The sequence below is a fragment of the Magnolia sinica genome, chromosome 2 (assembly GCF_029962835.1).
Source record: "Magnolia sinica isolate HGM2019 chromosome 2, MsV1, whole genome shotgun sequence".
Classification (NCBI taxonomy): domain Eukaryota; kingdom Viridiplantae; phylum Streptophyta; class Magnoliopsida; order Magnoliales; family Magnoliaceae; genus Magnolia; species Magnolia sinica.
In genome coordinates this window covers 37,038,788-37,055,336 of record NC_080574.1, presented here as the reverse complement: position 1 = coordinate 37,055,336, position 16,549 = coordinate 37,038,788, and the positions used below count along the sequence as shown (strand labels likewise).

Sequence of the window (16,549 nt, the reverse complement as noted above, 5' to 3'; positions counted from 1 at the left end):
TGTAGCGTGTGTGAGATCCGGGCCGTTCATCACATGGGCCTACCATATGCGATCTATGGACTGAACCGGGTAGGTCAACTTGTCAGGTGCGCAACATGTGTTCGAGAAACACAAGGTTTAAAAGAACAGATGAACAGTTCATGATGACGGACGTACACGAGGGCTGGTCAGTTTGAAACATGGCACTTAAGCAGTGGGGACCACCTGATGAGTGGAGTAGATTTTCTACACTCGTTACACAGTGGCACGTGTGGCGAGAGTAGGAAAATGACAAAAGAAAGAAAGTACACAGAAAAAAAAAAAAAAAAAAACAACAACAACAGCAACAAACGCGCATTCATCTGTTCTGATCGATCCTTGACTAACCATTTTTCAACGCTATACGGGAAGTTATGAACGTCCCTTCAAGAGAGCAAATGATCATTTGGACCATGGAATTTGAACTGCTTGTACATCTCGTTGGTAGAATTTTCATGAGATCCATCCCGTCCATCATGTACAGTGCCTCATCTGAATCGTTGAACTTAAAAATTATAACCATCCAAGACGCAGGTAGGCCACAAAGTGGGAAACCTGCTCTCATTCCTTTTCTGTAGGGCCCACACTGTGTTTTATATGCCATCAAATCCATTCATCTAATGTGCATCACGTAAAAATCACAATATTCCAAAACTCAGGTGGGACACACCACGTGAATTTAGAGGTTAGGTATACTTTTTTAGGAATGGTCCACGGAATGGTGAGTCAGCCTGATATTTTGGGAATCAAGGCGGAATATTGGGTAGGTAGCTGATGGAAGCAGGCTCTAAGACGTTCCCACCTAAAGAGAACGTGGCTGTGGTATGTACCTAGCGCGCACGTTGAAAAAAAAAAAACACGTTAGTCATAAGTGAAACTTTATGCTACTCATGAAAATAACCCGATGTGGAACATGTGTGCAAGATCTGGTCCGTTAATCACGTAGACCCAACTATTTATGATAATGGTCGAAAAATCGGGTCAGTCGATTAGTCAGACGTAGCGACAAGTGTACGAGAAAATACGAGGTTTAAAAGAATTGATGAACGGTTCGTGTCAGATGCACACATGATGCCTAACTGATGATAGTACAGGCCTGTTTTAAACCAATGTCACTTATGCAGTGGGACCCACTTTATGAAAGGAACAGATTTTTCACCTTCATTCCATAGTGGCACGTGTGGGGAGAGTATGAGTTGCATTAGGGCAGCCCACAACAAGCAAGGATTGAAAAAGAAACCAAACAAAGGCGATTGATCGGATCGTTGCTCAAGAATCTATAAGTTGTGAAGCGTTGACTTTTTTCTCAAGACTCAACAAGTTTTGAAATCCTTCAAGGCATTGCACTGAGAGAGAGAGAGAGAGAGAGAGAGAGAGAGAGAGAGAGAGAGAGAAGTTGTGAAATCCTTCAAGGCATTGCACTGAGAGAGAGAAGTTGTGAAATCCTTCAAGGGAGAGAGAGAAGTTGTGAAATCCTTCAAGGCATTGCACTGAGAGAGAGAGAGAGAGAGAGAGAGAGAGAGAGAGAGAGAGAGAGAGATGGGTAAGGTAGAGGTAGATCAGGTCATACACCATTTCAGCCACCAACACCCTCTGAGCCTCTCCAACCTCCCACAACAGACCCCAAACACACAACCATCATGCTCAGGTTGCACCCTCAAAGCCTCTGGATGGATGTACACCTGCAAAACCTGCAACTATTCCCTCCACATCTCATGCTCTAAAATGCCACCAATGATCAACCATCCATCACATGTGGCCCACCCACTAACCCTCTTCTCATCTCCCATCTACCCCGAAGGTGTGTTCACATGCAACGCGTGCGGGAAACAAGGTGCCGGCTTTTGCTACCATTGCAAGGTGTGCGAGCTCGATATCCACATCCTTTGTGCAGCAATGAAGCTATCAGTTACCCATGAGGCCCACCATCACACCCTCAACCTTGAATTCTCCCCTCCCTACCACAACAAAAGCTTCAGTTGCGACATATGCAAGCGAACTGGCTCAAACCATTGGCTATATCGGTGCAACATATGTGAGTTTGATGCCCACATGAGTTGTGGCGTGGCAAAGTCCAAATCAGGAGGCTGCACTCAATTTCAACAGCAGCAGCAGCAACAACAACAATTACAAGTTGGATTCTCTAATGGGTCTCGAAGTATTAATCAAGTGAATCATTATGTTCAACAACAACCACTACAACTACAACAACAGCAACAACAACAATTACAATTTGGATCCTCTAATGGGTCTGGAAGTATTAGTCAAGTGAATCATTATGTTCAACAACAACCACTACAACAACTGCTACAACAACAACTGTTACTACAGCAACTGCTACAACAACACCAACAACTACAGCTTCCATATGTGCCACCCCAATTTCCAGTTCCTGAAACTGGATTCACAACTGGGTCTCAATATATCAACCAACCAAGCCATTGCGTGAGTGGACCGAGATTTGGCGCCACTGGTCATGTTCAACCTTCAGGGAGTACCGGATTGGCCAGCAATCTGATGCAGCATGCGATTCAGGGATTTGTGGATGGATTAAGTCAGCAGGGAGGGCAGAGTAATATGATGCAAGGTCTGTTGGGAGATCCTTCTTCTTCTTCTGGTCTGGATATTGGGTCAACCATTCTAAGCAGTGTCATTGGTTTCAATAACTAGGATTGATATGTTGTGTGTCATTGGTTTCAATAACTAGGATTGATATGTTTTGTTTGCACTTTTCCTTTCTCTTTTAAGCAATGCAGCTGTAATTTTAGCTTGCCATGTGTCTGGTTTTCTTAAATGTATATTTTCAAGAGATGTGTTAATCCATTGTAGCTAGATTATCTCAACTGTATCTAGGATGGTTTTTGTTGCCCATAATGTTGTTCATCATCACCACCTTGTTTTTCTTCATCTTGTCGTCATTGTTAAAATGTATGCTTATTAGTTCAATGAATTAAATGGTTGTGACCATTGAGGCTTTGTTATTGTGTATACATGGAATAGATATTATTTGAATAGATTTGGATAGAAAACTTCTTTGAATACAGGTCGAAGTGGCTTCGGATATTCCAGCGCATCTACATGGCAATCAACTTGATGGAAGGCTCGGATGTTGCACGGATGTTGCACTCGCGTGTCACAATACCATGTGAGGAAGCATGTAGAGCGGATCCCTTAAATACACGTATGAGATTAACAACCACTCAAAATGATTTTTCAACTAGATATAAGAATATTGGATGAATCAAGATAGTTGAGCCACATTATTGTCATTGTCTAAAAGGCATATTTTCCCCCATAGAAAGATGATCCCTGATCCATTTGTTTCCAGCAAGTCTACCGCTGGGATATAACAGCTGCTCCTTTAAAATAAACAACTAGATTTGGTGTATTCTCGATTACAGCCTCCCCAACTCAAGAATACTCGAACTGATTTGCTCATAAAGAACTCAGAGAGAAAAAAAGTCGAAGAGAAAAAAAAAAAAAAAAATCAAATTAGTTTGTAATAAAGAGAAGATGCCTTTATAAAGGAAAAGTAGGTAGCCTTTTTTTTAAAAAAAAAAAAAAAAAAAACACATGCACACACACCCCCACACACTCACGCTAGTGGAATTTCACCACTTATGGGTACTCGAACCCTTGACCGGGAGTTGAAACTCTTGGCAGTCTACCACCGAGCAAGAGCAATTAAAAGTGGGTAGCCTGTTATGGCTCGGGGCGCATGCGAGCGGCACAATAAATGTATGTCGATGCATGCCTACTTATTAATTATTAGGTATGTGTGCAATGGCTCTTTGTCTTCTCATATGCAGGAGTAAGACAATATATATGCAAAGAAAACTAAAAGCGTCCATTCAAAGACACACCCCACTCCACTGCCCCGCCCACATTGGTCGCGTGCACGCATGTGAAGTTGCTCTTATGATATACCCTTATTTTCCAATTAAAAAAAAAATTAATGAAATATTTTAATATAAAGGCTTAGTATTCTTAACAACTTTTCAATATGGACTAAACTAAATTGATTTTCTAGATTTTTCAAATTTATATTTTTAAAACCTTTTTAATTCAACAAGCCATTGGAGCCAAGTTGACACCACGCTATTAGGGCCAAGGTCTATAAGAAAGGGTGAGATGATCCCCACATCATCACAAAATTCCGGTCCTAATCATGATCGAAACGGCCAATGAGATAACCACCTCAAGATAGCTGAGTAACCTTTTTATATTGTAGTTCTAACACTCGCTAATTAGACTCGAGGTTTGTGGTGGGAGATGTTTTATATTATGATTCTAACTCTCGCTGATTAGACTTGAAACTTCTTCGAGTCAACTCGACTCGGCTAGAAATCGAGCCAAGCCACCATGAAATTGGTTGGTGAGCTCAACTCAGTTGAGCTTGACATGACTCAACAAATAATCACACTTAATTAGTCAACTCGGCATGACTCGAACTGAATCACCCGCCAAGTTGATATGTATTTAAATAAAAAGTCTAGTCCATCAGGCCATTTCATTGTAACATGATTACAACACCCGTTTTGCAATGTGCTCTATCCGGCCCACCATATGTCATACATCATAGTTCTAAAACTCGCCGACTCAACTCGAAGCTAAGCTGAATCAACTCGGCTCTGTCAGAAATCGAGTCGAGTCACTCTGGTTGACTCACCAACTTTTAAAATGTTTGGGCTGGACCTGACAGGCCAGGCCGATTTAAAGTTTTGATTTTGTCTGGCCCAAGCCCGGCCCATTGACATCTGGTGTATACACAAGCCCACGTTACTTTGGCAATCTTTCATACTATTATTCTAAATAGCTGCTATTAGTTAGGGCCGAAAGTCGGGCAGGCTCAACCCAAGCGACCAGTGGCCGACCCGGCATTGGGTTGGGCTTGGGAGTGATGTATTGGGTTTGGTCTCAGGCTTGGACTATACAAACACCAACCTGAAAAAACTTGGGTTAGGCTGGGGTTGAGGTTTCGGGTTGCCCAACTCAACCCGAACTCCATCGATATATAAGTTACTTATAAATTATAATTGAATGTGGATCATCTGTGTTGAAAGCATATGAAATTTCAATGTCATCGGGTCTCATTGGTCCAATTTATTTCCGATGACTCAGGCTAACAAGATACACAGAACTTCTCTCTCTCTCAAATAGATTACAAGCTACACAACAGGGCTTTTGGAGTAGTTGCCCTTTAAAATCATAAGTGCAAAACATAAGAAATATAATAGATTAATGTAATAATAAAAATATTAGCATATATCTATTGGACCAACCCGGCTAAGCCAACGTGAGTTGGGATTAGGTTGAGAATTCCTAACCTGAGGTTGGGTTGGGTTGTGTTGGGTTAGGGATGAGGGGTAGGAACCTTGGGTTGGGTTGGGTTGGGTTGGGTTGGGTTGGGTTAGGGATGAGGGGTAGGAACCTTAGGTTGGGCTAGGGTTGAGCACCAACCGGACCCAACCCGCCCGACTTTCAGCCCTACTATTAGTAACATGTTATTTATAATTTTAATTATTAATATCGCGTGTAGTCAAATCAAGTCTCTGAGTCCAGTAAGTCTTCGAGTCAACCTGACTAGGCATCCAGTCATATTTTCCAGTTTTTTAACTATATTTTATATGTAAATCCCCTCCATCCATCAGGAGAGAAAATTATTTGAACCGTTCATATATGCTAATATTGATAGGCCACACCAATGGGAACAATGCAAAATTGCTCCTAAAACCTCTAAGTTTACATGGTGTGGCCCGCCTGATGCTTGGATCAGGCTTATTTTATAATTTCCACTTCGTTCTGGTTAGTGACAATTAGTGGATTTGATGAAAGATACGCAGCATGGTGGACCCACAAAAAACCTACGGTTGGGATCCTATCCCCATTGTTCCCTGTGGTGTGGACCACCTGAATCGTGGATCTCTCTGATTTGTTGATCCAGGTCATAGGATCAAGGAAAAAACCTGATGGATGGAGTAGATTTTACATATACAATAAAGTGGGCCCACAAACTTTGGTGTTTTAAGAACTGCCTAAAATGGGTGCCGCATAGGATTCCGGCCAAAACCTTAGGGTCTGTTTGGGCGGTGGGATTAGAAGGGATTAGGTGGGATGGGATTCAAAAAACATAATTATTACCCTAGGGATTGTCCCCTGTTGCCATGGGATAAAATTAATTCCATGCTTTGTTGATAATATGGTGGTACATTGAATGGATATACCCACCATCATTTAAAATCACTTAGAATAACACACATGTGTTATATCTAAGCCGTTCATTTGTTTTGTAACCTCATTTTATGGCATGGGCCTAAAAATGAGGTAGATCCAAAACTTATGTGGCCCCAAAAAAGTTTTCAATGGCAAGTATTCAATCCCCGTTACTTTCTATGGTGGGGTCCACTTGAGCTTTAGATTTACCTGATTTTTTGGCCCATACTCTAAAATAATCTCGATAAATGGGAAGACGGTGTGGATATAGCCCACACATCATGGTGAGCCCTACACAACTTGCTAAACATTAAGTAAAATTGGCACAGGACCCAATGCAATTCCATTTAATGTAATTCCAAGCTTTTCTATTTTTTCCAAACATAGAGTGAAATTGGCACACGACCAGATGAATCCCATCCCACCTAATCCCTTCTAATCCACTGCCAATTTCACTCCACGCCGGGGAAGAATGGAAAAGCTTGGAATTAGATTAGATGGATTTGCATTGGATCCTGTGCTATTTTCACTCAATGTTAGTAAGTTGTGTAGGTCCCACTATGATGTGTGGGCTATATCCACACTGTCCACTCATTTTTTGAGATTATTTTTAAGCATGGCAAAAAAATCAAGTAAATCTAAAGCTCAAATGGATCCCACCATAGAAAGAAACGGGGATTGAATACTTACCGTTGAAAACTTCTTTGGGGCCACATAAGTTTTGAATCTACCTCATTTTTAGGCTCATGCCATAAAATGAGATTACAAAACAATTTAACGTGTGTATATCCATTCAATGTACCACTGTATTACCAACAAACCATGGCATTAATCTTATCCCTTGGCAATGGGGGACAATCCCTCCCATAGGTAATAATTATGTTTTTTGAATTCCATCCCACCTAATCCCACTGCCCAAACACGCCCTAAGGCTACATGGTCTTTAAGAACACGTGGCTAGATATGCTTAGATGATCCACTCAGCACTAATAAGTGGGTCACATTGCTAATCTTGGATTATAGAACCATCCTATTGTTGATATGGTGCGGTCATTCCATCATGAATATCAAGGTATACCGTAACGGCCATTATGTAACGGTAACAGCTATAACCGCATTACGGGGTTGAAATGGCCGTCCTGTAACGGTCCATAATAGCCCGTATGGTCCTGTAATAGCCTCGTAACGATCCCTTAACTGTCTAGTAATATTTTTTTCAAAAAATAAAAAACAACCATAACAGCTGTTACCAGCTCGCATCATGACAGTAACGGTGGTGGCCGTCACAGCCGCCGTTACCGTTTTGGAACACCTTGATCATTATAATGCTACTGTTCATCCTAAATAGATAAGTCACATCGGTAATGCGATGTGTGGCCAAGTAGATGGAAGCATCAGATTATTGATATTGTGAGGTCAATCAATCATGCTAACGTGACCGTTCAACGTAAGCAGATGGGCCACATTGCTAATATTGTAAGCAGATAGATGGTCTACTCACTAATCCTGCTGGATGCGTGGCTAAGTAGATAGAAGAATGGTACCGTTGATATGGTGGGGCCAGTCGATCATGCTAACATGACGATTCAGCACAACTAGTTCGTGTGGATGTGGAGCCGTTTGGGTGGGCCTGAAAATGCAAAATGACAACGTTTGTACGTCCATTCACTGCACGGAATGAGAATAAGAAGTTAAATCATCAAAGATCAGGATCATTCTGGAAGAGTGGTGATTGTATCATAGGTCGAGACCCAATCAGTAAGGTGGGCCCATTATGAGGGTTGGTGGTTCCAACCATCAGACCATCTCCACATATGGGCCCATAAAGAGACAGGAGCGTCTAGCGTCTACCATCCGAATCTTGAGGTGGGCCACCTTCATTTTTGTTTTCCTTCTCTGGACTCGGAAGCGGATTGCGTACTGAGTAAACTCTGTGAGGTTCGCCATGATTTATGTATTTAATTCCCTCCATCCATCCATTTTACCAGATAATTTTAGTGCTTGAGACAAAATATGAATGATATCCAAAGAATTGACCACACTACACTACAGGAAACAGTGTGAATTGAGTGTCTACCATTGAAAAATTCTTGTGGGCCACAGAAGTTTTTTATCAAGCTTAGATTTGTGTTTTCCTTTCATCCATGTATGTATGATCTTATAAATAGGTTGGATGGAAAGTAAACATCACTGTGGGGCCCAGAAAGGTTTCAATGGTGAAAATCATTATTAACACTGTTTCCTGTGGTATGATACACTTGAGGTTTGGATATTCTTAAAATTTGGGTTCAGCCCCTTAAATGAGCTTAAAAAACGGATGGACGGCGCGGATGAAGCACATACATTCACAGTGGGCCCAACGAAGTTTAATCAGTATGATAAGAGCATTCTGAGTTAGTACTGAGTAACTTACGCAATCCGATTTCTCTGGACTCCATCCAAAACGGAGGCAAATTTATTGTAATACCAGCCTAGCAGGGTTATACAAACGCCAACCTGATAAAACAGGGGTGCACACCGAACCGGTAAATTAGACAGGAACCGGAACTGATCAGACCACACGTTTGGTCCAATTCCGAAAATCAAAGAACCGGTTAGTTTAGTTCAGTTCTCGATTTGAAATTTTGTAGAACCGAATCTCGGATCCAAGCGTGGAATCAGACCCCTTAGTGAATAAATATTTAATTTTTAATTTTTAAAAAACATAAAAAGTAAAAGAAAAAAAAAATTAAAAAACACTAATCTTTCTTTATTCTCATCATTTTTCGAGGCCTCTCTCTCAAAAAAAAAAAAAAAAAAAACCATATAATTGGGCTGGATTATTAAAATAAACCATGTAATTGGATTAAATTATAAAAAACCTAGAACCGTAAAACTGAACTGCAACCGAACCAATTTTTTATGGTCCAATTCCGATTTGGTTCTAGGGTGCAAACTGTCTGGTTTTGATTCTATTTTTCCTGGAACCATTGGACCGGTTCAGTTCTGGTTTCACCCTGGAACTGGATGGAACCGAAGCATGCGTACCCCTAGAAGTAAGCTCTGTGAAGGCCACCACAACAACGTTCGCGTTGGACACGGATTGCATGGTGACCTCAACACCACCTAGTGGTGTCAGGACTCTGTAGGGCCCACTAGGATATATGCATTTTATCCACACCATCCATCCACTTTGCCAGCTCATTTTAGGGAGGGCATGAGCCCAAATTTGAAGCATATCCAAAGCTCAAGTGGACCACACAACAGGAAACTGTAGGGATAATGACGTGGTTGAGAAATAACTTATAAGTGGACAAATGCTTCAGACCCAACCTACAGGTGTGGCCAACCATATAAGATGACCGCGACATATGAGTGGGTCAACACCCATTCTTCCTCGTTCATACAATTAAACCTACGGATTCCTAATTAGGCAATTCATTAATTAAAATCACTATATCTAAGTGGGCCACACTTTTCTATCAGACAGTGGATGAAGAAGCGGCAGAATGTAGTCTGCCAACTATATGTAGGGCCGAAAGTCAGGCGGATTGGGTTTGGCTGGTGCTCAACCGTAGCCCAACCTATGTTCCTATACCTTAATCCCAACCCAACCTCGGGTTAGCATTTCTCAACCCATGCCCAACCCAAGTGAGCTCAGCCGGGTTGGTCAGGTGGATACATGCTAATATTTTTATTATTACATTAGTTTATTATATTTCAATATATGTCTTATTTTTGGTACCTCTGATTTTATTAATTATTTATGTAGTTATTCACCATAAAGAGTTTCATTTTTTTTCTAAACAAACAAGCTAATACATTGGACAATTACTCCTATAAAAGTCATGAAAATGTAGCATGCAATCTATTCGGGAAAGAGAAATCCGGCGTATCTTGTTAGCTTAGTCATGAAAATGACCTGGACCAATGAGACCCGATGGCACTAGAATTTCTTATGCCTTCAACATAGATGATCAGCACTCAATTATAATTTATAATTAACTTATATATCAATCAGGTTTGGGTTGGGTCGGGCAACTCAGACCTCAACTTGAGCCCGACCCAAGTTTTACTAGGTTAGTGTTTGTATAACCCAACCCCGAGGCAAACCTGATACATTCTGCCTGAGCCCAACCCAATATCGGGTCAGCCCTACCCATGTCTCCTAAGTCAATATTATTAAAGTGCAACTGTAGTGATATTGACAGCATAAGTCGGCCACTTCCAACCGGCTCACATAAACCATTCAAAAGGACTCGGATTCGTCAGTGACCCCACGTCGGTGGTCGTCGGTGCTGGAAAAGCTCTGTGGGCCCCAATTTGATGTACGTGTTTTATCCACGCATGAGGTAGATCCAAGTCTCAGGTGGACAACACCATATTGGTGGCAGTGGGCCCCAGGAAGTTTTTAATGGTGGGCGTTAAATTACCACTTTTCCTGCGGTGTGGTCCACCTGAGATTTGGATCTGACTCATTCCAAGTACATGCCATAAAACAAGATGGAAAAATGAATGGACGACGTGGATAAAACACATACATCATGGTGGGTCCCACAGACCACCTACCGAGTCCGTTGAGAAAGCAACCCACCGACAATCTTGTATGAGTAATGACCTAGGATCATTACTCCTCATGCCAATGAGGCATCTGAACTTGTTGGGATTCACAGTATCCATCCGAACCGTCCATTAGGTCCACTCCAACCTTCTTCTATTAATGGGTAAAAATCACAGCAATCAGATGGTTCTAAACATCTGAGGCTAGCCCTATCTTCTACGTACAATCTTTTACATTCATTTTTCATGTCATCAACTGGACGGTCTAGATCATCTCATCAGTATGAAACTCTCAGGTCAGCCTATGAAGAGTGCACTGGATCTAATAGATGGTCCAGATAGTTTATATGGATGAAAACCAGTCCAAATGAAACTATATGCACGGAGATGTTACCATACACCGCCCACTAGATAATTACTCTCCTCTGGAGCCGCGTCGGCCCACAGACTACGTGATTTCAGTTTTAACAGGTGGGGGCCATGGATTGATAATCTAGACCATTGGACCACCGGTGGAACCATGCACTAAAATTTTCTTGATATTTAAAATTCGTGGCCTGCAAATGGACGGTTAAGAATCAATAATAGGATTACAACCACAATCCGCTTTAAACTGGGAAAATAAATACTAAGATAGATGGCTAGGAGTTTTTTCATTTAGGGAACTTCCGAGCCATGTTAATAGCCAAACGTGAAATGGATTACCAAACGATGGCCTGATTATTAGAAATGAAAACTAGGGCACCCTTGGATGCAGAACATGTTGTTGGGACTAGTTTTAGTACACATGTGCCACTATTTATTTTTTTAATTTCTCCATTATCATAGATGAATGATAGATTGTGGCACATGTAGAAAGCTTAACATGAGTAGTAATACATTAACATATGTTATTTTAAAGGTACAGGAAAACTAATGGTGGCACATGTACACATGTGGGGTGCCAAGTGGGACCGTTGGATAGGTTACACATTAAAACATGTTATGCATATGCATTGATAAAATTATTTCTAGGGTGTATCACAGCCTTATTTCATCACTTCTTCGGAGACAATCAATCAATATTTTAACAGTCATGTGCGATACACTACTTGTCCAAAAGTATTTAGGTTACTATAAATTAAGAATTCGACGAACCATATATATATATATATATATATATATATATATATACACACACACACTTTCGTCCTAACAGCTTACCAATGATGTTACTTTCCCCAAATCCAAAAAAAGAAATATTGATTTAATTGAATCTAGATCCTAAATTTTAGACCCTACTAATGATAATCAGTCAGCTTTGAGTCCATATATATATATATATATATATAACTTGATCTTGTAGGGTACATGATCTATATACCCTTTGGATTGAATCAAAAACTATACAAGATGTACATTCTTCAAAGGACTGGTTATGGGGATGATAGGACATGATCAGTGAATACCCGGACATGATACCATATCCAAGCCCCATTTCAAATATGTCTAATTCTCATTGGAAACTACACCCAAAAGGACTTGATGGAGTGGCCTATGGCATTTTATATTAACCTGATAAGACCTCAAATAATTCCCTTACCAAGTCCGACTCCCAGCCCTTGATAAACAAGTTAACATAGTAGGTGCACGGATAAAAAAGAAGATATATTACCGTCTTCTTCTCAAAATAATACTTAAATTCACAAGGAGATAGAACTTTTAAAAAATGAAAAATAAAAGTGATATTATTAATAAAAGTCTAGTCACAATAACCCTTTCATATAACTTACATAAGCCCCGAAATCTTAAAGTAGCATTTTTTATTTCTGAAATAGTAAATTTATTAAAGATAGTGAATGACTTATAAGCTGACTCAAACTCTTTCTCATGTCTGTGAATGCCACGGAGCACATACCCACTTCCTTCTATTTAACCGGCACAAATGGGGTGTGACATCGACTTAAATATTGAATATACTTAAAGTGGAGCCACCACTAGTCAAATAAAGCTTTAGAATTTATGACCAACTAGAAATTGTAAAATCATTCATGGGACGGAGAATCATAGAGGTGGGCACGGGACGACTCGATCCGGCTAACTCGACTCGTCCGACTCGTTCCAATCCGACTTGACCCAAACCGAATGGGTGAGTCGGTCCGAACCAAGTAAGCTTATCTCAATCCGAACTCAAATCAATTCGAGTTCGAGTTACCCAGTAACTTAACCCGACTCAACCGGAAACTCGATCCAGTTAAACCCAACTCAATCTGAAACCCGACTCGACCCGACTCTCCAATCCTACCCTGACCTAATCTCAACCTCTCTCCCTCCCTCCCTCATCCTCCTCCTCTTCTAAGCCCGGCAACTACCCATCACCATCACCCCCCTCCTCCTCCTCCTCTCCACTCCCTCCCTCATCCTCCTCCTCTTCCTCTTCCTCTTCCAAACCCCAGCAACTACCCACCACCATCACCCTCCTCCTCCTCCTCTCTCTCCTTTCCACTCCCTCCCTCTCTCGTCTCTCAATCCAACTCGGTGCTAACTCGACCCGACACAGTACTTTTAACCGGATCGAACTAGGTCTGAATCAGTCCAGGCCAGACCGAACTCGAATCGAGTTAGGCATGCTAGACTCAATATCGAGTCAGATCGAGTTCAAATCAGGCCTATTTCAAAACTGGATCAAGTCGAGTTAACCCTAACTCGGTCCGACTCGACTCAATGCCTAGCTCTAGAGAATCATAAGATTCACCTGCACACATGATTCTTGTGGTTGATTTACACTGTAGATTCTGAGTAAGGGCTTCGGTTACGAAAAATAAAAGGGTTAGGCACCATTTTCTGCTCATATGGCGTGTGGTTTCTACTTTATAAGATTTTATGATAGTTAAGGATTCAATGAGGCTTCATCAATCCGCCAATTAATTTTGGTGATCCATTCATTAATTGATGTTTTAATTCAATTGGAACCACTTCTAGGCCAACCATGAATCCTTCAATAGACCCATCCGTGGATCCATTAAGTAATTTAACAGTGAATTGGTCAAGAAACACTCCAACTGGATATGTCCTCTTTTTTCTTCTTCCTTAGGGGGCACTCCTCAATCTACATAAACCCACTTTTCTTCTTCATTTGCTTGACCAAAAATTATCTAACTTCCGAGTTAACCTTGCCTGCATAAAGTAGTGGCCTACAATTTGGCATAAGTGTTGTACCTTTTGGACCCCAAATTGACTGCTTGCAAGACCCTTCATTAATGGTCATGGGTCATTCTTTGTCACAGCTGTATTTGTGATCCATGGCATTAATCAACCGAACAATCATTGCTTGTACCTCTTGCATTGATCAAGACTAAGGTTATAAACTATGCCATGGTCACTAGTTGATTCCATGAAACGCAGCCTTTGGGATTATTACCGTATGATCCAGTATTAAAAGCCTTGATCCAATGAAAGATCTCAAAGGCATCACTCTGATACCAAATAATATAATACAAGAGAAGCTCACCATTTTCTTCTCAAAATTAGCCCTTAAATCCACAATGAAGGAGAGATCTCTAAAAGATAAGAAATAAAAGTGATATTAATAATAATAATAACCTTGTTATAAAGTCTTTTTATTGACTTATATAAGCCTTAAATCTTAAATTCAAATATTCAATCATTTGATAACTAAGTCATGTTTTGATAAATGATCGCTATAAATTAATCAAATTTTAATATAATTTGATCAATCCTTTTTTCTATTATTAAGGTAGAGAATTGAACTAAGAATTATCTTTCTTCATCATCAATCAATGCTAAAATATTAAATTTAGTAAAAATAGCAAATGACTTTTAAATTGGCTCAAACTCTTCTCCATAACTTTAAAATAATAATAATAATAATATCCTATTTTTGACCCTTTAGGGACAAATTGTCTTTGCATTGATCAACAAGTAGAAACCGTTGATAGATTTCCAATGGCATATTATACATACAAAATGAATAACTGATCTTAAGTTATAGTCATCAAAAGCAATAGTGTGCTGCAGACTCTTAGATTTCCGGCTATCCTCTCCCTACGTATGATTTTCCTTGATATTTTCTTACATCAAAAGTGAGAAGTATTTTGATACTTCCCCGGCGAGGATACAATTGCATACACGTAATTCGAAATGAACTCCGCAAATTACAGGGCCCCGTTAGATATATCATAAACCACGTTATATTCATTCTGTTATATAACTATTGGAGTGGTTGACATTTATTGGACGGTCCTATTTCATCAAACAAGTGTCCAAGAAACAAGCGATAGTATAGCTAAACCACAAACCAATCTGATTTTGAGACTCTGAGCTACATTGGGTTCCACAGTTTACGCGGTTTAATTTGAGCTAATGTATGCCACCTGTAAGTGCCTGAGTATTAAGCATGACAGGCTGCTAGAGTATCAAAGAACTCCCCTTGAAAAAGAAAAGACGCGTTTCGATGTCCATGCTTCCGTTGACTCAGCACCTTATATATTCCGTAATCTCGTCTCTTCCTTTGGTGAGCTGTGAGAGAGAGAGAGAGAGAGAGAGAGAGAGAGAGAGAGAGAGAATGGGGAAGCTAAGCAACGACGCAACCATCCAACATTTCAGCCACCCACATCCCCTAGAGCTGGTGCAGCTCTCCACCATCCATTTCCCAGCCTCACCATGCGCTGGGTGCAAGCTCAAAGCTTCTTCATGGATCTACGCATGCAAGCCATGCAACTACGTACTCCACATCACGTGTTCCCAGATGCCTCAGCTCATCAACCACCCCTCTGACCCCCACCACCCTCTCTCCCTCTTCCCCCTCCCTGCCTACCCCGAAGGCTTCTTCAACTGCGACGCCTGTAGCCGCCGCGGCAACGGATTCTCTTACCACTGTGGGGTCTGTGATCTCGACATCCACATCCTCTGCGCTTCCATGCCTCTGTCTGTCAGTCACCCAGCCCACCACCACCCTCTCAATCTCGTCTTCTTCCCTCCCTACGAAAGCAAAGGTTTCTCTTGCGACATTTGCGAGAACTTAGGTGCAAGCCATTGGCTTTACCGTTGCAGCACATGTGAGTTCGACGCTCACATGGTCTGCGCCACAGCTAAGCCAAGGCCTACAGTGCAGGCTCAGAATCAGTATCCTCAAGGGATCCCACAACAACAGCATCAGCTGCTACGGCCAGCTGCTAACCCACAGTTTCAGGCTCCTGGTGATGGATTAAGGAATGGACCCCAGCAGGGATATACACCTACTTACTATGTGGATGGCCCGAGTCAAGGCATCCATCAAGCCGGTCCGCCCGCGGGGGGGAATGGGCCAGGTAACAGTTTGGCAGATCAGACGATGCAAGGATTCATCGATGGCACCGCTCAGCAGGCTGGAGAGAGTTTCATGCAGGGTATTACAGGAGATGGAAGTGGAAATGGAGTTGGAGATGGAGGTGGAGGAGATTCTTCATCTGGTTCTATCTTTAGCAATCTCTTGGGGGGTTCCAGTGGAGGTTCCAATGACTGACTAGTTCAAATTCAGATTGGAGATGAGGAAGATCAACGGTTGATGTTTGTGGGCCCATGTTTCTAGTCTTTGTTTTTTGGTGGAGAGTGAAAGAAAAGAAACTGCATGTATTGCTATATTTCTTCTTTTCAGACTCTTTTATTTGGCTTTCTTGTTTCTTTCTTCTCTTCAATAAAGAAATTGAACGGTTTTATGTTTCTACGCTGTCATTAGTTGCTCTTTATAGCTGACTTACAAAAGTCAATAAAAGGAATACTTCTATTGCCTAGCTGTCGT

At 41.2% G+C, this 16,549-nt stretch overlaps 2 protein-coding genes across 2 annotated transcripts; both read left to right on the top strand.

The window, feature by feature from the left end:
• Nucleotides 1–1,557: 1,557 nt before the first annotated feature.
• Nucleotides 1,558–2,964, top strand: LOC131228494 (uncharacterized). Its single transcript, XM_058224177.1, has one exon. It carries the CDS (start codon nucleotides 1,558–1,560, stop codon nucleotides 2,686–2,688), a length of 1,131 nt encoding a protein of 376 aa, XP_058080160.1. The 3' UTR covers nucleotides 2,689–2,964.
• Nucleotides 2,965–15,312: 12,348 nt separating this feature from the next.
• On the top strand, nucleotides 15,313–16,472 carry LOC131228478 (protein VACUOLELESS GAMETOPHYTES-like). The gene has a single exon (XM_058224175.1). The coding sequence runs from the start codon at nucleotides 15,335–15,337 to the stop codon at nucleotides 16,271–16,273; it is 939 nt and encodes a 312-aa protein (XP_058080158.1). The 5' UTR covers nucleotides 15,313–15,334; the 3' UTR covers nucleotides 16,274–16,472.
• Nucleotides 16,473–16,549: the final 77 nt, after the last annotated feature.